The sequence below is a fragment of the Macaca fascicularis genome, chromosome 20, assembly GCF_037993035.2.
Source record: "Macaca fascicularis isolate 582-1 chromosome 20, T2T-MFA8v1.1".
Taxonomy (NCBI): Eukaryota; Metazoa; Chordata; class Mammalia; order Primates; family Cercopithecidae; genus Macaca; species Macaca fascicularis.
In genome coordinates, this window is record NC_088394.1 from 27471564 (window position 1) to 27493619 (window position 22056).

Sequence of the window (22056 nt, forward strand, 5' to 3'; positions counted from 1 at the left end):
TGCCTCCACCCAGGGTGACCACTGTCCTGAATTGGGAATTCCTCACTCCTACGCCTGTCTTGATACTTTTTTCTTTTTTTTTTTTTTTTTTTTGAGACGGAGTCTAGCTCTGTCGCCCAGACTGGAGTGCAGTGGCACGATCTCGGCTCACTGCAAGCTCCGCCTCCCGGGTTCATGCCATTCTCCTGCCTCAGCCTCCGGAGTAGCTGGGACTACAGGCGCCCGCCACCATGCCCGGCTAATTTCTTTTTTGTATTTTTAGTAGAGACGGGGTTTCACCGTGTTAGCCAGGATGGTCTCAATCTCCTGACCTCGTGATCCGCCCGCCTCGGCCTCCCAAAGTGCTGGGATTACAGGCTTGAGCCACCGCGCCCGGCCGATACTTTTTTCTTTATTTGAGATGGAGTTTCGCTCTTATTGCCCAGGCTGGAGTACAATGGCACCATCTCAGCTCACTGCAACCTCCACCTTCTGGGTTCAAGCAATTCTCCTGCCTCAGCCTCCTGAGTAGCTGGGATTACAGGCATGCGCCACCACCCCTGGCTAATTTTGTATTTTTAGTAGAGACAGGGTTTCTCCATGTTGCTCAGGCTGGTCTCGAACTCCTGACCTCAGGTGATCCGCCTGCCTCGGCCTCCCAAAGTGCTGGGATTACAGGCGTGAGCCAACTCTGGCGCCTGGTGCTATCTTGATACTTTTACATGAATGCACATCCCTGAACAATATACAGCATTTGTACATAGGGTTTTTTGGTTTTTGGTTTTTTTTGAGACAGGTCTCTGTCACCCAGGCTGCACTGCAGTGGTGTAATCATGTAAATGGTTGTGTATGTATATACACACACACACACACACACACACACACGCATATATATGTATATATGTGTACATATGTATATATGTGTGTGTATATGTATATATGTGTGTATATATGTGTTATATATAATATATAATATGTATAATACACATACATACAACCCGCCTCAGCCTCCCAAAGTGCTGGAATTACACGCATGAGCCACCACGCCCGGCCACACTGCGACTTCTCTGTCTGCTCTTAAGTGGTGGGTGTCAGCTGTCTCCAGCTGCAGTCATTACAATGCTGCACTGTCACAGTCTGCTCGTACCTGCCACTTTGGCCCACGTCCTGGAGTTGGTAGAGATTTATAACCAGGATTTTTTTTTTTTTTTGAGATGGAGTCTCACCCTGTTGCCCAGGCTGGAGTGCAGTAGTGCAATCTTGGCTTACTGCAACCTCCGCCTCCTGGGTTCAACCCTATATATATATAGGCTTTCACTATGTTGCCCAGACTGGTCTTAAACTTCTGGACTCAAATGATCCTCTCACCTTGGCCTCTCAAAGTGCTGGGATTACAGGCGTGAGCCACCACGCCCTGTCTCATGTACATGTTTTTAACTTTACATGCGTGACTTGCTTTGTGTGTTTTGTTTGCTATGTGTGATATCACCACAATCTGTTGGTGATATCCATCAGTGGTGATAGGCCTGGCTGCAGTTCCTTCATTTTTTTTTTATTTTTATTTTTTGAGTCAAAGTCTCTATCACCCAGGCGGGAGTGCAGTGGCACAATCTCAGCTCACTGCAACCTTCGCCTCCCAGGTTTAGCGATTCTTCTCCCTCAGTCACCCAAGTAGCTAGGAATACAGGCGTGCACCACCACATCCAGCTAATTTTTGTAATTTTAGTAGAGATGGGGTTTCGCCATGTTAACCAGGCTGGTCTCGAACTCCTAACCTCAGGTGATCCGCCCGCCTCGGCCTCCCAAAGTACTGGGATTACAGGCATGAGTCACTGTGCCTGGCCTGCAGTTCCCTCATTTTATCAGCTGCTGGGCAGCTGTCATCTGACTGTACTGCGATTTTTCTTTCTTTCCTTCCTTCCTTCTTTCTTTTTTTTTTTTTTTTTTTTTTTTTTTTGAGATGGAGTTTCCCTCTTATCGCCCAGGCTGGAGTGCAATGGCACAGTCTTAGCTCACTTAACCTCCACCTCCCAGATTCAAGCAATTCTCCTGCCTCAGCCTTCCAAGTAGCTCAGACTACAGGCTCCCGCCACCACACCCAGCTAATTTTTGTATTTTTAGTAGAGACTGGGTTTCACTATGTTGGCCAGGCTGGTCTTGAACTCCTGACCTCAGGTGATCCACTCACGTTGGCCTCCCAAAGTGCTGGGATTACAGATGTGAGCCACCATGCCTGGCCACACTGTGACTTCTCTGTCTGCTCTTAAGCAGTGGGTGTCTAAGCTGTCTCCAGCTGCGGTCATTACAATGCTGCCCTGCCACAGTCTGCTTGTATCTGCCACTTTGGCCCATGTGCTGGAGTTGGTAAAGGTTTATAACCAGGAATTTTTTTTCTTGAGACGGAGTCTCACTTTGTCACCCGGGCTGGAGTGCAGTGGCGTGATCTCGGCTCACTGCAACCTCCACCTCCTGGGTTCAAGTGATTCTCTTGCCTCAGCCTCCCAAGTAGCTGGGATTACAGGCGCCCGCCACCAAGCCCAGCTAATTTTTGTATTTTTAGTAGAGTCAGGGTTTCACCATGTTGGCCAAACTCCTGACCTCAAGTGATCCGCCCACCTCAGCCTCCCAAAGTGCTGGGGTTACAGGCGTGAACCACTGAGCCCAGCCTGGAGTTGGTGAAGGTGTATACCCAGGAATTTGTTAGGTAAATGGAGACACATGGCTTCAGCTTCACCAGATGTTGCCAGATTGGTTACACTAACAGCCCTTGTTGGTCAACTGTTCTTCGTCTATCAGCCCAGGCACAAAGGTGCCTCTGCTCATGTCTATTTCTTCCAAAGAAAAGGATTTAACTCCACGTGTTGATGGCCAGACTGTCCAGTCCCCTTCCCAGACCCTCCCACCATCTTCTCCAACTGGGCCTTTTCTGAGCTTCCCCATTCAGGGCAGTCAGCACTTTATATAATAATCAGAACAAGTCCGGGCGCAGTGGCTCACACCTGTAATCCCAGCCCTTTGGGAGGCTGAGGCAGGTGGATCACCTGAGGTCAGGAGTTTGAGACCAGCCTGGCCAATATGGCGAAGCCCCATCTCTACTAAAAATATAAAAATTAGCCGGGCGTGATGGTGGGTGTCTGGCGCCTGTAATCCCAGCTACTTGGGAGGCTGAGGCAGGAGAATCATTTGAACCCATGAGATGGAGGTTGCAGTGAGCTGAGATCCCGCCACTGCACTCCAGCCTGGGCCACAGAATGAGACTCTGTCTCAAAACAATAATAATGATAATAATAATCCCAGCTACTTGGGAGGCTGAGGCAGGAGAATCGCTTCAACCCAGGAGACGGAGGTTGCAGTGAGCCAAGATTGCACCACTGCACTCCAGCCTGGGTGACAAGAGCAAAACTCCATCTCAAGAAAATCATCATCATCATCATCAGAACGAGGAGGCTGCCAGTCAGAGCAGCAGTGACCCGACGGGACCCACAGCCACAGATCTAATCCCAGGTGTACCTCTTCAGCTGTGTGCCCTTGGGCAAGTCACTTCACCTCTCTGAGCCTGTGTTTCCTCTCCTGCATAATGGGGACACTAAACTGTAACTGACAATAGAGGGGTTATGACGACTGCATGTAATGAGCATGGCGATGCAATGGGCGCTCCCTGAGGAGTCACTGTCACAGGCATGCGCCACTGCACCTGGCTGGCCTTGAATGGAGCCGCCGTTATTACCTTTGGAATCCATAGAGAACCACCAACAACTTTTCATCATAGAACAACTTTGGCTGTAGTGACAGATACCCCAAGTAAAGCTGGTTGAAGAAAAACTGCCATTATAGGCCCACGCAGTGCTTCAGGTATGTCCAGATTCAGGAGTCTTTTTTTTTTTTTGAGACGGTCTTACTCTGTCATTCAGGCTGGAGTGCAGTGGCACGATCTCGGCTCACTGCAACCTCCACCTCCCAGGTTCAAGCGGTTCTCCTTCCTCAGCCTCCTGAGTAGCTGGGATTACAGGCACACGCCACCACACCTGGCTAATTTTTGTATTTTTAGTAGAGATGAGGTTTCGTCATGTTGGCCAGGCTGGTCTTGAGCTCCTGACCTCAGGCAATCCACCCGCCTCGGCCTCCCAAAATGCTGGGATTACAGGCGGGAGCCACCACACCGGGCCCAGTTCCGGGAATTCTAATGACACCGTTAGGAAGCTGGCTCTGTCCCTCTCCGGGCCACTCTCGCCTCCACGTTGGCTTCATTCCTAGGTAGGCTCTCCAAGTGGTGGCTCCAGGCCTGCATCCATCCAGCTTAATCACTGCCCGGAAGAGGTGGAGCTTCTCTTGCCCAGCACTTCCCGCCTGGATCCCAGGGCTGCTCCTCATTGGCCCAGGCCGGGTCACATGCCCATACCTGAGCCAATCGCAATGGTCAAGGAAAGGATGGTGACCTAGGCCCAGGTCTAGGTCATGTGTTCAACAATCTCCAGGCCAGATGCGATCATTCACCTTAAATCCCAGGGAGACACTGAGCACAGTGGCTCATGCCTGTGATCCCAGCACTTTGGGAGGCCAAAGCAGGAGGATCACTTGAGCTCAGGAGTTCAAGACCAGCCTGGGCAACACAGTGAGACCCCCATCTCTACAAAAAATAAAACATTAGCCGGACATGGGGGTGTGCATCTGTAGTCTCAGCTACTCAGGAAGCTGAGCTGGGAGGGTCACTTGAGCCCAGGAGTTCAAGGCTGCACTGAGGCATGATTACATTACTGCATTCCAGCCTGGGCGACAGAGTGAGACCTCATTTCCAAAAAAGAAAAAACAGGCCAGGTGCGGTGGCTCACCCCTGTAATCCCAGCACTTTGGGAGGCCGAGGTGGGTGGGATCACCTGAGGTCAGGAGTTTGAGACCAGCCCAGCCAACATGCTGAAACCCATCTCTACTAAAAATACAAAAATTAGCCGGGTGTGGTAGTGGGGGTCTGTAATCCCAGCTACTCAGGAGGCTGAGGCGAGAGAATTGCTTGAACCCAGGAGGTAGAGGTTGCAGTGAGCCAAGATCGTGCCACTGCACTCCAGCCTGGGTGACAGAGGGAGACCCCATTTCAAAAAAAAAAAAAAAAACACACACACACAATCTCTAAAACTACATGAAATGAGACTGGGAAAGGAGTGAATCGCGGAGGAAAGCCAGGGTGAAATTCCCAAAATAGGGAAATGGATCCCGGTCAAGTAAAGGCAATAGATGCTCACCATGCCCTTGCTCCACAAGATGAGGTTCACAGACCAGCAGCATCAGAATCACACAGGAGCGGCTCAGAAATGCAAAGTCGCAGGCCACGTCCTAGGCGAACTGAGTCAGAACCCACCCCACAGTAAAGTCTGCTGGTGAGTCACCTACCCATCAAAGTCTCAAAAGTGCTGTGCTGCATATTAACTTTTTCAGTTGCTTAGATGATTTTTTAAGTTCTGTTTTATTGAGAACCACAAAAGGTAAGAACTAAGAGAGTCCTCCCAGGTCATCAGGTCCCATCCCTTGGCCTACGGATGGCGAAACCCTTGTCACAGCCAGCAGCTGCCGCGTCCTGGGACTGTCTCATGGGGCGATGTGTCCTGAGCCTCAGCAGTGCCAGCCCAAGTCAGAAGGCCTCATTCAGAAGGGGGGTGTCCCAGCCACTGTCTGCTGTCACTCACAGCACCTGGCTGAGCCCCCATGAAGGATGGAGACCCACAGACACACACACACAGACACAGACACACACACAGACATCTCCAAATCTCTGATTCAGACTCACACACGGGCACACACAGATGCACGCTCAACACAGACACACGCAGGCCTTTATTCTATTACACAGAGCAGGGCTGGGGCCAGGGCAGGTCATTGTTGTCAGGCTGCGTCAGAAGGTGCAGAGTGTTCGGGGGACACAGGCCGAACCGCAAAGTGGTAATAAGTTACGGGGGGATTTCTCAGGCTGTTGTCAGGCTGGAGCAAGGGCAGGACGCCATGTGAGAACCCAGAGCCACTTCCAGCTGTCCAGCTCCAGCCGTCCCAGACAAGCTTGGTTCCAGGACAGACTCGGCCTCCACTGAAACACACCAGGGCAGGGAGGGATATGGATCAGGAGGCTGATGGGGATCTGCAGGTACCCAGAGACAGAGGGACAAGCCGGAGGTAGGGTTGGGCAGGGGTCCTGGAGGGAGGGAATAGAGGCTGCGGGCCCAGGACAGGGTGGGGACAGGGCAGGCCTCTCACCCAGGCCCTCAGTTCAGCTCCTGCAGATTCTCGTAATCTGGAGCCCCCTCTTCCTCCACTTCCTCCGCCTTCTGGGAACTCAGGGCGGCTGTAGGGGAGGGGAGGTTGGTCTCCAGCTTGCAAGCTATCCCCCCAAGCCCAAGGCAGCTACCCCAGCTCCTGCGCCTCCCGCAGCACACACCAGGCTCAGTCTTAGCCGCTCCAGGATGCAGCTCCTGGGACACATTCACATACTCCCGGCTGCCATCTGTGGAGACAGATCAGAAGGAGGGGCAGCCATGCAAAGGGGTCAGGAGGGCAAGAGAGCAGGGGGAGGCCCAGACAGAGGGGGCAGAGGGTGTGGGCAGTCCCAGGGTGGGGTCTGGTCACATTGAGAGCATGGTGGGGTGGCGGGGTGCAGGGGCAGGCACCGAGGAGCACCGGTCACTCACCTAGAGACGCTTCTGCGCTCTCCCCGCTCTCCGGAACGTTCACGTAATCATCAATGGACTCCACTGTGGGAAAGCCAGCCCCACCTCAGCACTGTGACCAGAGACCCTTGGCCACAGGTTCCCAGAGAACCCCCAACCTCAGTCACCCCCAACAGTAGACCCCAGAGGCTCCCCACACAGCCACCCCCATTAGCCCCACAGAATGGAGAGCGGGCACTCCAGGCTGGCAAGGATGGTGTTGGTGATGGTGATGGTGGCCTAGACAAGGCGAGGGCTGTGGAGAGCGGGGGAGGAGGTCCACTTGACCGGGACTGAGGAGGGTTCACGAAGGGTCAGGCCCCAGCACAGCCCCTAGGCTGGGGAACAGGGACGGAGTATGGCTCGGAGCAGTAGGAGTTTGGTGGCATGTGTGGAGGGGACATGACACACTTGGCCCAGCAGGAACCTCTTCCTCCCTTACCCCCATCCCCGCCCGCCCCCTGCCAGCCACTGCCTGTGTCCCACTCCCATATCAGCCCCTCATGGCGCCTGTCACCATCCATGTTATTTGGGGGTTTTGTTTGTTTTTGTTTTTCTTGAGACACGGTCTCGCTCTGTTGCCCAGGCTGGAATGCAGTGGCGCAATCTCGGCTCACCACAGCCTTGACCTCCCAGACTCAGATGATCTTCCCACCTCAGCTCCTACCAGGCCAGGCTAAATTTTGGATTTTTTGTAGACACAGGGTCTCCTTATGCTGCCCAGGCTGGTCTTGAACTCCTGGGTTCAAGTGACCCACCCGCCTCAGCCTCCCAAAGTCCTGGGATCACAGGTATCAGCTACCATGCCTGGTTATTTGGTTCTTTTATTTTATTTATTTATTTGTTTTTGAGATGGAGTCTCCCTCTGTTGCCCAGAGGGCTGGAGGGCAGTGGTGTGATCTTGGCTCACTGCAACCTCTGCCTCCCGGTTCAAGCAATTCTCTTGCCTCAGCCTCCTGAGTAGCTGGGATTACAGGCGCCCGCCACCACGCCCTGCTAATTTTGGTATTTTTAGTAGAGACGGGGTTTCACCATGTTGGCCAGGTCGGTCTTGAACTCCTGACCTCAGGTGATCCACCCACCTCCCAAAGTGCTGGGATTACAGGCGTGAGCCACCATGCCCAGCCTATTTGGTTCTCTTATGTGTTTCATGTTTGTTTTTGAAGACCGCCCCGGTTCAATCCCAGCTCCAGTACTAACCAACCACATAACCTCTCTGTGCCCTAGTTTTCTCCTCTGTAAAATAGGACCTGTGACATAACAGTGCTGTTAAACAGATAAACCCTGCATCACACAAAGGGGGACAATTGGAGCACAGGAGGGCGAGGGCAGGCCCGGGAGCTCCAGGGCGGTGAGGTTAGTGAGTGAACATATGTCAGACTCAGCAAGGCATGCAGGAGGCCCTCGGTGAATCTTAGCTATTTTTTTTTTTTTTTTTTTTTAAAACACTCTGTTACCCAGGCTGGAGCACAGTGGCATGATCTCGGCTCACTGCAACTTCCGCTTCCCGGGCTCAGGTGATCTGCCCATCTCAGTCTCCTGAGCAGCTGGGACTACAGGCATGTGCCACCACGCTTGGTTAATTTTTTTTTTATGTTTTGTAAAGATGAGGTTTAACCATGTTGCTCAGGCTGGTCTTGAACTCCTGGACTCAAGCAATCCTCCCGCCTCGGCCTCCCAAAGTGCTGGGATTACAGGAGTAAGCCACCATGCCCAGCCAGCTATTTTTTTTTTTTTTTTTTTTTTGAGACGGAGTCTTGCTCTGTCGCCCAGGCTGGAGTGCAGTGGCCGGATCTCAGCTCACTGCAAGCTCTGCCTCCCGGGTTCAAGCCATTCTCCTGCCTCAGCTTCCCGAGTAGCTGGGACTACAGGCGCCCGCCACCTCGCCCGGCTAGTTTTTTGTATTTTTTAGTAGAGACGGGGTTTCACCGTGTTAGGCAGGATGGTCTCGATCTCCTGACGTTGTGATCCACCCGTCTCGGCCTCCCAAAGTGCTGGGATTACAGGCTTGAGCCACCGCGCCCGGCCCCAGCCAGCTATTTTATCAGGACAGTCTGTCTCCTTAACTGTTATATCCATAGCATTAGCCCAGCAGAGGCACGCAGTAAACGCTGAATGAATGAATGAATGAATGAATGAATGAATGAATGAATGAATGAAAAGAAGTACTTGGATAGACAGTCGGGAGCTCAGGAGAGAGCAAACTGGGAATTTGGATGGCAAACAAAGCCAGGGTGTAGAAGTGATAGCCCAGGACAAGTATACACAGAGAGAACAAAGCAACAGAAATCTAAAGAATGTCAGATATTGGGGAAAGCCCAGAGGATGTGAACAGGCAGGATGAGACCATAAGGAAGGGTGAAAAGCAGCTCAAAGGAAACAGGGCAGTGCAGGAAGCAGAAAAAAACTGACAAACACACACAGACACATAAGACAGCCTCTAATTAATATCCTTAGAGATGTACAAGATGGTATTGCCTCCGTGAAACAAGAACAGAGGCTATAAAAAAAGAACAGTCAGAGAACAAGAAAGAGCTTCTGGATAGCAGAAATAAAATTGCAGTGGAAGGGTTGAAGAATAAAGTCAAGGAAATTTCCCAGATGATAAAAGGAAAGGATACAGAGATAGAAAAGGAGAGAAAATTAAGAAAATCAGAACAGGCCCGGGCATGGTGGCTCACACCTGTAATCCCAGCACTTTGGGAGGCCAAGGTGGGAGGATCACTTGAGCCCAGGAGTTTAAGGCCAGCCTGGGCAACATAGCGAGACCCTGTCTCTACAAAAAAATGTTTTAAATAAGCTAGATGTGGTGGCAGGCGCCTGTAATCTCAGCTACTTGGGAGGCTGAGGCTGAGTAGCTGACTTGGGAGGATCACTGGAGCCTAGGAGTTCAAGGCTGCAGCGAGCTACAATGGCACCACTGCACTCCAGCCTATCCCTAAAAAAATTAAATAATAAAAACAAATGCCTGACTCACTGGAGAAGGCACTGTCTCGGAGGCCAGGGGTGCTGAGTGCAGTAGCTGATGGGGCGGCAGTGCTAGCGGCCGGAGTGCTGTCGGGAAGCACCACCCTGAAAAGAAGTGAAAAGGGCCGGTAAGCGAGGCCGCTAGCCCTAACCTCCCACCTCCCACTTGGCCACTCACAGGTAGCCCGGATTGTGATAGTCGTCCTCATCCTCATCCTCATCCGCATCCTCACAGGCTGGTTCTGGGGGTAACGACACAGGGGTCAGCCTAGCCCAGGATGGGCCCCAGCCTCCCTACCCAACCCAGGCACCTCGGATCCCAGACGCACCCTCGTTCTCGTAGCTCGCCACACTGTTGGCTTCAAAAAGAGGGCGAGAGGGAGACTGAGTCAGCTTAGGCCAGGCCTATCTTCTGCCCAGCCCCGGCCTCCTGAGTGCTTCCCCACACTTACCACCATCGGAATCTCGCCTGGAAGATGGCGTCCGGTGGGAGCCCCCAAGGGGCTGCGGGGATCTTCTGGGAGTCAAAGGTGAGGGGTCATGCCTGAGGTGGGACTCAGGGGGTCACAGCAGTTGCAAAAGGGAAAGGGGCCCCCAATCCAAAAAAGTGAGGGGGTGGAGAGTAGAGTTTGGAGGGATAAGGGCTGAGCAGCTACTCACGGGATGGGGAGCAGGTCTGGCTGGTTCAGGGGTGGGTAGGAGGTGACAGGCGGGTAGGCAGGTGGCCAGGGGGCGACTGTGTCTGAGGACACAGAACCAAGTTGAAAGAAGGACTCCAGACATCGTCAAGGCCTCAAAGAACAGACTACGCCCCTGAAACCCCCGCACCCTGGACAGGCCTGGGGGAGCCATCTCCCCTCCTCCCAGCTCAGGTCAAGGCCATGTGGGCAGCCCCAGGGCGGTGGGGGAAGGCTGAAGGTTCACGCTCACTTCCACACCAGGGGACCCTCTCCCTGGAACCTGAGGCAGGGGATCCTCCTTGTACTCACGAGGCCGTTTGATCTGGATGCCCCTTGGATACAAACTGGTAAAGGAGACACAGCTTGGGGATGGGGCTGGGAGAAGCCCCAGCCCTGCCCCGCCATGGGATGTGGAGGGAGACCCAGGGCGGCCAGGGCGGACTCACCTATCTGAGGATGCGCTGTCATAGGAGCCTGGGAAAGACAGGGCTGGTGAGGCAGGAACAGGGGGTGCTTAGGGCAGAAGGTGCTGGGGTCCAGGGACTCTCAGACGTGCTGGGATCAGGACGGAGGCAGGGACAGAGCCAGGACAGACACAGCGGCTGGGAGTGGAATGAGGATCCCGTCGGTGTGCCTGGGCCGCAGGTACCCCCACCAGTTTCCCACTCACCTGGCAATCTGTGGCAGTGCACACACAGTGCCATCAACACGGCCAGGATGGGCAGCAGCAGGAGCCCCAGCACGCAGGGGACAAGGATGGCCTCCTCCATCTGCAGGGGAGCTCGGAGCAGGCCGGCTGCACCCCCAGGCCCCTCAAGGGCAGAGCCAAGGCCAGACAAAGATGGGGTGAGGACCGGGTGAGGACCAGGCCCAGCAGGGGGCAGGGGGAAGGTAGGCACCAGGTGATGGGGGAGCCCAGGAGGAGGCGGCTGTGCCCTCCCCGGGGCTCCCAGGATGGGTCCCCTCTTTTACTGGGTTGAGTGGGCGTCCAGCTGGCTGTGGAAAGTCCCTGCTCCCAGGGTGGTCAGACCAGGGCCTGCGCTGAAGTCGGGGGATCCAGCCACCCCTGCGTCCCAGCCCTACCTGCCCCTCCTCGGCGCCCGCCTCTCCCTGTGCCCGCCCTCCCACCCGCCTGCGGCAGGAAGCTGTGGTGAGCGCCGGGCGAGGGCAGGAAATCATCAAGCTCTCAGCCGGCTGCACCCGCCCCCTTCCTACCCCACCCCACCAGTGGGGAGGGGGCAGGAGGAGGCCCGCAGCCACCCCAGGCACTCACCAAGGGTCTGCTGGCCCCCCCGGATGGGGACAGCCACCTGCCAGCTGCCAGTCGTGGCCTTCACATCCAGGACCCGGGGAGGCAGCAAGCAGGGAGGCCCTGACAGCGGGAATTCTGGGGTACAAAGGGCAGTGCCCACCCCCACCTCAGCCAGGCCTGCGGGGCAAGGGACAGGCTCCAGAGAAGCAGGGGCGTGACTCACAGTCACACTGAGCCAGCTCACTGGGAGGAGAGCAGTCCCCCATCTCAGTCACTCAGCCTAGAAGGGCAGAGACTCACCCAGAGTCCCAAGGAATGACCCACAATCTTCGGGATGAAGACGGGGTACAAGATCAGAGGCCACCCAGAGAAAGACGAGAGTAGGCACCTGGGGTCTGGCTACAAATTTTATTCCGTTACAAATAGCACCGAGCCCCTGGGGCTGCCCCTGTGGAGGGGGATCCCCCTCCTGGACCCCCACCTTCTCCCCTGAGCTGCCCATGTAGTGTCTGGGAGCTGGGACATGGCCCAGGGTCCCACTGGAAGCTGGGCCAGGCCAAGAGGTTAGGCTCAGGCCCTTCGTGGGGTGGGCCCAGGGCCAGCTGTGGCAGATGTGCAGGCAGGTGAGCAGCGGCCTCTCAGATGAGCACGCTGGCCACGGGCACGCGGGTGGAGCGGCCCCGCTGGGGCACCACAATCTGGTCGTCTGTGGGCCCTGCTTCATGCAGCAGGCCTGCGGGGGGAGGGTCAGAGCCAGGGTGAGCTGGACGGACAGACAGACAAAGCCAGAGAAGGGCAAACAGGCAGCGGGAAATGGATGGGGCAGTCACAGAGCCACCCGAGGGGTGGATGCAGACTGGAGGCCAAACAAGGCAAGAGCTGTGGACTTAGCTGCCGGGTGCACAGGAGTGGGCAGACAGATGGACGGACAGACAGGCAGATCAAGAAGCTGGCCCAGGCACAGCTCCTAACTGACCCTGCACGTGCAGCTGCGCCCGCCGGCGGTCGCCCTCAATGAAGATGGCGGTGCCCAGGAAGGCTGCGCCACCCAGTGCCCCGACAAACGCGCAGAGCATGAGCGAGAACTGCAGAGCCCGGAACTCGGACAAGAAGGAGGGTGGCCAGTTCCGGCGCAGGCGGTCAGAGATCTGCAGGGAGAGGAGACAGGAAAGCCTGGGAAGTCAGCCTCACAGATGAGCCAGGGAGGGCACGCCCCTGAGCTCCAGGGAGAAAGACAAGTGGAGCCCAGGAAAGGGAAGGAGGTTTGAGCCAGACGCAGTGGCTCATGCCTATCATCCCAGCTACTCGGGAGGCTGAGGTAGGAGGATCGCTTGAGCCCAGGAGGTCAAGGCTGCAGTGAGCCGTGATCGTACCACTATACTGCAGCCTGGGCAACAGAGTGAGGTCTTGTCTCAGGAAAAAAAGAAAAAAGAAAGGGGGAGTCTGGACCACCAGGGTGAGGTCCCTGGCCTTACTGGTAGAAATATTCAAAGACAAAATCTTTCTCCTCCAGTTGACAATGGAAGGTGAGAAGTGCCCAGCACACAGGACACAGACACTTCACTAGGGCCAGGCTGTCTGATCCAGTCCAGGCTCAGGCCACCAGCCAGGTCTGGAAATGTAAGTTCCCCTACCCTGTGCCAGCCAAGAAACAATGCTCACCAGGCCAATGAGGTAGGGGCTCCCAGCGTCACCCAGCAGGTGGGACAGCACGATCTGGAAGGCCTCGGCGGTGGAGCGTCGCGTAGGGATCACCACGTACTATGGAGGAGTTGGTGGAGCTCAGAGGGTGCTCTGGGCTCCAGGGGGCAGGAGACCACCAAGGGTCCGCCTAGGCCGGGGTCAGAGGTGTGCCTGGGGTTGAGGTCACAGGGCAGGCCAGGGGTCTGCCACAGATGTTATTTTTTGTAGAAGGTAGGTTGAGGCTGGGCTTTGAGGGGTAAAGGCAACACTCCTGACCCCAACCCTGCTCTCATCAGCCTCTGGGCTGACACTGGAGCTGCCCAGCGACTCACCAGCAGAATGTCGGCCACGATGGCCCAGTTCATGGACAGGAGGGTCTCTCCAATGAAGATGAAAATCTGTGGAGAGAGGGTGGGGGGTTCATGGCAGTAAGGGCAAACACATGGAAAGTTGACCATGTTCCCAGCTCATCTATTAACTAATTTAATCCTCACAACACCCCAGTGAGACAGGTGCTACTGATATTCCCATTTTACACATGACGAAACTGAGCACAGAGAGGTTAAGTTACTTGTCCAATGTCACACAGCTGGGAAGCGACAAAGCTGTGATTCAAAACCAGGCATTCCAGTGGCCATTACACTGACTGCTCCTCCACCCTGGACCCACGCCATTCCCCTTGACACCTGCTGGCTACTCACATAAGTGGCCACAATGCTACCACGGGCGCAGGCAAGGGACAGGAAGAGGAAGGGTGCAGAGCCCAGGAGGCCAGCGGCACAGACCAGGGGATCAGCCCGAGGATTGGAGTGGCGGAGCCGGCGGCTGATCTCCACGCCCAGGCCCACGCCCAGGACTCCGGTGAGGCAGGTGATGAGCCCAAAGATGAGGCTGAGGGTGAGGGAAGGGAATGGGGGTTTGTCTCTCTGCCTGCCAAGCCCCCTACGCTGTCCATCCTAGCCACCCTCACAACCAAGGTCCCTACAGACACATGGTTCGCATAGCCCTAAGTGGCAGACATCATCCCATCACTTATTTCCCAGACCAGGAAATAGGAGATTCCAGGAGAGCAGGCAGCTTGTGAAGTCAGGAGTCAAACTCCCTGCCTGGGTCTGAGCCACAGATGCTCTTCACTCCAGCCCTGCCACCCACAGGCCCCCCGGCATAGCCCCATCTGGGCACCTGTCAGAGGAAGAGCAGGAGTCTCCGGGAAGGCAGGGTGGGGTCTCCCCAAGGACCACGCGGGAACGCAGCAGGAATGCCGGAGCCCACAGAGCCAGGGAGCCCGTGACAAAGGCCACAGCAGTGAAGCCCAGGGAAGACAGGACGAAACTAGGACTGCAGATAGTTGGGAGGGAGAGAGTAAGACCCCATGGAGGTATCCAGGGCGGAGGGGACCTCTCTTCTCCCTTCCTGGCTTATTTTAGTAAGGTCACAACACCCTGTGCAGAGGCGGTTCTGGCTCCCAGGATCTGGGCCTGTAATTCAAGCAGCTGCCACAAGGGGGCAGTAACGACCGAATTCCTGGCCTTGGGGTGTGGCCAGGAACAGGAACATCCCCACTTAAACTTCAAACCAGACGCCAGGGGGGCCTCAGATGGTGGTCTAGGGTGGGGATAAACTCACTTTCTTGCCAGAGCCCTCAGATCTGCCCACCACGAGGTGGGGTTCAGGGGTGGCGAATCTGAGTGGCGCTCCACAGCTCCCCTTGGCGGCTCCCGCACTACCAGGAACAGCAGCAGAACGGCCACCACTCCTAGACCCGGTGTCACCTGGGAGACAGAGGGCTTCAGGATAGGCACAGGCAGAGACACACTTAAGCCCTGGGCTGGGGGAGAGTGTGGGGTGCAATAACTCCAGCCTGAGACCTAAAATACCCAGTTAAGTGCCTGCTCTAAGAAGCCAAACCTGCAATTTGGGGGAAGGGGGCTGCCACTAGGGTCCACCCTATTTTTGCAAGCCTAGCTTTGCTTCCTTTTTGGTAATTTTCTTGTGGGAAACCAGTACCCCTACTTCTCTCAATCCACTTGGTTTAAATAGGTTCCCAGGCTTGGCCAACAAGAAGACTGTTAACCACCCCAGCCTCGGTGACAGATTCTGCAGAGGTATGTGACACATGTTCATCTAGTCAGACACTATCCTGGAAACACGGCCCCAGGGTCCAAGATGCCAATGTTGCTAAATGGAAAGATAACCATCTGGAGCTCTCACGTCCTTAAGAATGATGTTAACACAGAGGAAAGTAAAGCTCAGAAGAGAACGGCAGTGTAGGAGCCCTAGATCCAGCTTTACCTGACTGAAGCTCACCTGGGACTTTCAGGAAGAAAGTCAAGACAGCCCCTTTAGGGGGCTTACAGTTTTACAATGGGCTTCCGTCACCCGCACGCAAGAATTCTGTCTAGCACATGGCTTCCAGGTAAGGGCAGCTAGCCTCCTGCAGGCTCAGCAGAATGAGTGCTGCCTCAAAAAAGGGGTGTTTGGAGCCAGGCGCATGGCTCACACCCGTAAGCCCAGCACTTTAGGAGGCTGAAGCAAGAGGATTGCTTGAGGCCAGGAGTTCAAGACCAACCTTGAACTGGGCAACATACAAAGACTCCATCTCTACAACAACAAAAAAATGTGTGTGTGTGTGTGTGTGTGTAATGACATGATCTCTGCTCACTATAACCTCTGCCTCCCAGGTTCAAGTGATTCTCCTGCCTCAGCCTCCCGAGTAGCTGGGATTCCAGGCATGCGTCACCATGCCCAGCTAATTATGCATTTTTAGTAGAGACAGGGTTTCGCCATGTTGGTCAAGCTGGCCTCAAACTCCTGACCTCAGGGGATCCACCCACCTCAGCCTCCCAAAGTGCTGGGATTACAGGCGCAAGCCACCACACCTGGCAAAATTTTTTTTTTTTGAGACGGCGTCTCACGCTGTCGCCCAGGCTGGAGTGCAGTGGCGCAATCTCAGCTCGCTGCAACCTCCGCCTCCTGGGTTCAAGTGATTCTCCTGCCTCAGCCCCCCGAGTAGCTGGGATTACGGGCATGCACTACCACACCCAGCTAATTTTTGTATTTTTAGTAGAGACAGGGTTTCACCGTGTTGGCTAGGCTGATCTTGAATTCCTGACCTCAAGTAATCCACCTGCCTCAGCCTCCCAAAGTGCTGGGATACAGGTGTTAGCCACCACACCCAGCCTACAAAAAGAAAAAGTTTTTTTAATTAGCCAGGCATGGTGGCGGGCACCTATAGTCCCAGCTACTTGGGAGGCTGAAGTGGGAGGATCACTTGAGCTCAGGAGTTCCAGGCTGCAGTGAGCTATGACTGCACCACTGCACTGCAGCCTGGATGACACAAGACCCTGTCTCTTAAAAGAAAAATGGGCAGTGGGAAGGGGTTTGAAGGTAGGAAACAGGGATCAGTGAGAATGTCACTGACCTACCCCCAGGCCAAGACCAGACTCACCCTCAGAGCCCAGTGCCAGTCCCCAGCCATATCCTTCACTTTGGAGCCTGCAATGTAGCCCAGACCACTATGGGAGGGAGAGAAGGGAAAAAGTGGGGACAGCCAGTCAGTCCAGTCCTCCACGCCAGGCCCTTCTGCCTTCCCCCAGGCCCCAGGCCTGCTCACCTGCCCACCGGAATGGCAAAGTAGAAGATGCTGAGCATCCGGCTCCGCTGGTCGGCCACAAAGAGGTCGGCAATGAGAGTGGGCGCAATGGTGGAATAACTGGCCTCCCCGACCCCCACCAGGCCCCGGGTCAGGAGGAGCAGCCAGAAATGCTGGGGAGAGAGACGGGGAGAGGTGGCACCCCAGCCTGCAGCCAGCCTCCGGGCCACCTCACCAGCCCGCTCCCGAGAGGCAGCAGGGATGGCGGGAGACGCCTGGGTTTTAGAATCACACAGACCTGGGCTTGCATCCTGGCTCCACCACTTACTAGCTGCGATTTGGGGAAAATAACTTAACCTCTCTGAGCCTCAGCTTCCTCATCTGCAAAAGGAGGATAACAACAACTTTTCACAGAGTTATTGCAAGGACTAGACAATAAAAGATCTAAATAAGACAACCCCTGCTTGCCTGGTAGGGGAAAGTTTTTTAATTTTTTTAAAATGAATAATGACTTAGATGGCAGTTTATGTGTCTACCAAAGACACCTGAAGCGAAGGATGGGTCCAGTCACCCAAGGAAAATACGTAGGTCCTGGGGCTGAGGACAGAGTTCCAGGATGGAGTGAGAACAGGCAGAGGAGACTTCAAAGGAACAAAGAAGCAACAGCCAGGGAGGCAGGAGGAAAACCAGAAAAGTGTGGCATCGCAAAGGTAGGAGAGTTTCCGGAAGGAAGAATGGGTCAACAGCGCCAGAAGCTCCCAGGGGACCTAGCACGAACAGGGCCAGGAAGTTGGAGCTGTGTTTAGCAACCAGGAGGCCACTGTTGACTTTGGCAAGAGCAGGGTCCATGGAGTGGTGGGAGTAGAAGTTAGCGGCAGCGCTCGAGGGGTGAGCAGGCGTGAGGAAGTGCGGGCAGAGTGACGGCATCTCCCCAGCCGCTCTTTCACCCACACTGGCGCCACGCTCTTGGGGCCCTTCAGGAAGTCTGATCAGGAAGGAGAGGAGGGAGAGAGGGCAGGCCAGGTAGGGTTTGGAGTGTTTAGGTATGGAGTAGAAGGAGTCAGTGGTCAAGGGAAGAGGGGATGATGGACAGAGAACGCTCTGGAAGAAAAGGGGAGAGGATGGGGTGGGGCAGGTTAACTCAGGCAAGGAAGGGTATAAAATGGCATGGACCAGGGAAACTGCAGGAGTCCCTGAGGCCCAGTCTGCCATGGCTCCAAGGAGCAGCATCAGAGACTGACAGGGAGTGGGTGTGGGCAGAAGCGGGAGCCAGCTCGGGGCCTCACCTCTCCGGGGATGAAGGATGACCCCAGTGTCACCAGGGACCAGAAGGCAATGCCCCCGCACATGAGATACTTCCGATTGTACCTGTCACCCAGGTAGCCAAACACAGGTGCCAACACCATGTAACTGGAGATGAACACTAGGGGGAAGGAGAGAGTCACAGCTCAGTCCAGGTACCCCTACCTCCCACTCCCACCCCAGCTGGAACCACTAAAGCACAAGAGATGCCCACCTTCTCCTCACGGAATTCACAACACCCCCACATCCCAGCCTGAATCCCATCAGAGCTTCCTGCCAGGCAGACACTCCAGCTCCATCCTGAACACCTTTCCAAATTTCCCATTGTACATGGATGGTCCCACTACTTGTCAATTCCTCCCACCTAGCCAAGACAAGCTCCAAACTCCATATATACCATGGCTCACAATGCCCCCGTCCGATCTAGCCCCTCCTACCTCTCCAAACTCATGGTCAGCCTTTTTCCCTTCCTCTCTCTGCATCCCAATGGCCCAGTTGTCAAGGTCAATACCACTAGGGGTTTGCGCACCTGCTGTCTCCTCTATCAAGGACATTCTCTCCTCTCCCCTGAAACTTCACAGAGCATAGTTCCTTCAGGTTCCAGCTCAGACACTTGCCCAGGGCCAAGGGTCAAGCATGCCCAGATGAGCATACATCCAGTCCCGACTCTCACATTTACTGTTTTCTCTTGTTTTTTTTAGACAAAGTCTCACTCTGTTGCCAAGCTGGAGTGCTGTGGCGCGATCTCGGCTCACTGCAACCTCTGCCTCCTGGGTTCAAGCGATTCTCCTGCCTCAGCCTCCCAAGCAGCTGGGACTACAGGGGCATGCCACCAGGCCCAGCTAATTTTTGTATTTTTAGTAGAGATGATGTTTTACCATGTTGGTCAGGATGGTCTCAATCTCCTGATCTCATGATCCGCCAGCCTCAGCCTCTCAAAGTGCTGGGATTACAGGCATGAGCCACAGTGCCTGGACTATTTTCTGTTACATAATACTTATCCCTATGGGAAAACTGTCCCACTTTAGTTTAGGGTTTTACTGACTGTTGCTCCCTCATGCATAGCATACCATCAGCTCCCAAGGCAAGGTCCTTGCCTGTATTGGCCATGACTGTGCTTCTTTCACTCATTTAACACACAGCCTAGTGCAAAATAGGTGCTCAATAAGCATGTGCTGAATTAAAAAGTGAATAAATGCAGCTGCCTAGAAAGAGCTGCTGCTCTAACTCAACACTTCTTCAGAGATTTGAAGACCTTGCCCTATGATCCCATTCTCATTGCTCCAGACTTCACCTCAAATACCTCCAGTTCCTCATTGGCCTGGAGTAAAGAAAAGAACACTGCAAGACCTGGTTTCAAATTCCTGTTCCGCCTCCAACTGGTGGTGTGACCCTGGGCAAGTCTTAACTCTTCTCCAAGCCTCAGTTTCTTTATAAGCTGTAGATATCACTACCTACTTCCTCTATAAAATAGGAACAATAATACCTGTTTTTGGCTGATGGAAGGATTAGAAGACAAGGAGCATAAAAGTTCTTAGCAAAGTCCTACAGATGTAATCATCACTTCCTCCAGGCCTGGCACACAATGAGTACTCAGAAATGGTTGAGAAATGAAGGAAGGAAGGAAGAAAAAGAGAGCTTGACTCTAGCTTTGCCTCTCCCACAAGCCCCAGAGTTGTGAACAAGTAAAACGCACCTCTCCCCATTCCAGACACCCTCTCCTGCCTTTATTTATTTATTTATGAGATGGAGTCTCGCTCTGTCACCCAGGCTGGAGTGCAGTGGTGCGATCTAGGCTCACTGCAACCTCTGCCTCCTGGGTTCAAGTAATTCTCATGCCTCAGCCTCCCAAGTAGCTGGGATTACAGGCGCCTGCCACCAAGCCCGGCTAATTTTTGTATTTTTAGAAGAGATGGGGTTTCGTCATGTTGGCCAGGCTGGTCTTGAACTCCTAACTTCAAATGATCCACTCATCTTGGCCTCCCAAAGTGCTGGGACTACAGGCGTGAGTCACCGCACCCTACCCTCCTGCCATTATTTACTGGGTATCTACTATCTGCCAAACACTGCACTAGGCCCTTCACAGGCAATCTTTCAGTTAATCTTCACATCAGTCCTAAAAGATGATTTGTGTTATTACTCGTTCCATCTTATAGACAAGGAAAATGAGGCTTAGAGAGGTTGAGTGCCTTGCCTACCATCACACAAGAAGTGGAAGAGCTGAGATTTAAACCTAGATTTAAACTTCACCTGGGTGAAGTTATACTTAGTTATACTAAACTGACTCCCTCTTTAAATGTAGTGCCCCAGCTGACCCCCGAGCGACATCAGGGCCATCACCTCCCCTCACTGGCCACAAAACCTCCATTAATGAGCCCCCAGGCAGGAAAGCATGTGGTCCCAGTTGGGACAGAACAGAAAGAGGAGCGGCTGTGTGACCAGGAGGTGTCCCCACTCACCAGTCTGGATAAGCCCAGAGCTACTGTCCCCGATGTTGAAGAACTGCTCGATATCGGGAAGGACGCCTGAGAAGGAAAAAATTCAGGATGGTCCGGCAAAGCAGCGCCACCCTCGGGACCCTGGCTCCCCTCTCCTAGACTACCTTCCTCCTAGAAGTGAGTCCCTACCAGCCACGGTGAAGCGGTCCATGTAGTTCAGGAGATTGATGTAGCACAGCACCGCCACTATGAGAGCCGAATGGCCAGGAGACAGGCCGGTGATGCGCTGCAGCCCCTCCTGGTCCGGGACCTCGGGCTCCTCGGACTTCGGGTTCCCCATGGACCCTGGCAACCCCGGGTTGCCAGGCACTGGCCCGTCGTCCGGGTCATCCGCCTGGCTGAGGAAGGGCGCGGTGTCGGACCCGGCCATGGTCCCGGGGGGCCGCGCCCGCCCGCGCTCCGGTCCCACCGACGATCCCACCTGCGAGGGGAGGAGGCTGGAGAAAGGAGGATAGACTGAACCCAGGCGAGGGAAGTGCGCCCGGAGACGGGGAGCTTGCCCCGAAGCACAGAGCACGACTGAGAAGGGACCCGGGCCCTTTCACGCCTCCCCGTCTCAGTAGACACACAGCGCGGAGGGGACGTGCGGAATACACGTGAAGTTGGGGACAGGAGCGGGCTGAGGAGGGCACGATCCCGCGCTGAGGCCACCCCTCACCCGGGATAGGAGCCCGCTGCACTTGCTGTCGCTCAGCCCCGGCGCTGCACCACGGCAGCCGCCATGTTGCTCAAAGCCGGTCATGTGACGCGGGAGCCAGGGTGGAGGGGTCCCCACGGGCAAGCCCTCGACACGTGACCTGCCATCCGACTACGGAAGCTTCTTGGGCGTTCTGCCCGGGCTCACACGTCCTGTGGCGGCCGACCGGTCGCCGGAGTAACCAGGAGTCTTCCCAGATCCTGCGGTCCCTGGAGCGTCAAAAAGGGCGTCTCGGTGACTTGGTGGAGTCGCCTGCCCTTCCGAATTTCAGCTGTCTTATCTGGAACCCCCACGTGGCAGACTGCTTCTTCATCAAACGGGATAATGGGGTCTCAAAAGGTTTTGGAAGCAGTAGATACCTCTAAAAACCAAGGAGCAGCCCTAGTTCTCGGGAACCATCCTCTCTTCCTCCCAGGGTCTGGTTGGAGGCTTTTTACGCTCAGTAAAAGATGGATGGATGAAGCTTGAGCAGCGCGATGGATGGAGGGATGGAGGAACGGACGGAGCTTGAGCAGCGCCCCGCCCTTTGTTGAGATTCTCCAACCCTGCTAGCCTTGTAAACTCCTGAACCTTCACCGTGGACACTTAAATACCTATTAAAGGAAGCGTCTCCACCCGCCCCTCCTGGAGCATGTTTTTCCTCACTCCAGTCGGGATTGCAGCCCTTCAGCGGAGCCTCCGGTGGGCTTTTGTAGGGCAGGAAGGGACTCCGAGCCT

The 22056-nt window shown here is 54.9% G+C and overlaps 2 protein-coding genes across 8 annotated transcripts; both read right to left on the reverse strand.

The window, feature by feature from the left end:
• Positions 1-5418: 5418 nt before the first annotated feature.
• LAT (linker for activation of T cells) lies at positions 5419-11400 on the reverse strand. 2 transcript variants are annotated; one of them, XM_005591537.4, is made up of 12 exons: positions 10986-11400; positions 10762-10789; positions 10625-10659; positions 10296-10377; positions 10088-10149; positions 9965-9994; positions 9814-9877; positions 9646-9740; positions 6651-6713; positions 6401-6466; positions 6220-6307; positions 5419-6052 (listed from the first exon to the last, which is right to left on the reverse strand). In XM_005591537.4, exons 1-11 carry the CDS (start codon positions 11083-11085, stop codon positions 6228-6230), a joined length of 705 nt encoding a protein of 234 aa, XP_005591594.1. In that variant the 5' UTR covers positions 11086-11400; the 3' UTR covers positions 5419-6052; positions 6220-6227. The 2 variants fall into 2 exon arrangements, with proteins under 2 accessions (XP_005591594.1, XP_005591593.1); XM_005591536.3 differs by having other exon boundaries at positions 10088-10152.
• A 561-nt stretch (positions 11401-11961) lies between these two features.
• SPNS1 (SPNS lysolipid transporter 1, lysophospholipid) lies at positions 11962-21378 on the reverse strand. Of its 6 annotated transcripts, none has more exons than XM_005591531.4 (13): positions 21301-21378; positions 20772-21063; positions 20604-20669; positions 18129-18265; positions 16864-17015; positions 16699-16765; positions 14877-15022; positions 14433-14588; positions 13952-14141; positions 13583-13648; positions 13230-13328; positions 12544-12715; positions 11962-12300 (listed from the first exon to the last, which is right to left on the reverse strand). In XM_005591531.4, the coding sequence occupies exons 2-13, from the start codon at positions 21010-21012 to the stop codon at positions 12206-12208; spliced, it is 1587 nt and encodes a 528-aa protein (XP_005591588.2). In that variant the 5' UTR covers positions 21013-21063; positions 21301-21378; the 3' UTR covers positions 11962-12205. The 6 variants fall into 6 exon arrangements, with proteins under 6 accessions (XP_005591588.2, XP_005591590.1, XP_045238744.1 ...); XM_005591533.4 differs by having other exon boundaries at positions 20772-21079; XM_045382809.2 differs by lacking the exon at positions 14433-14588.
• Between the last annotated feature and the right edge of the window lie 678 nt (positions 21379-22056).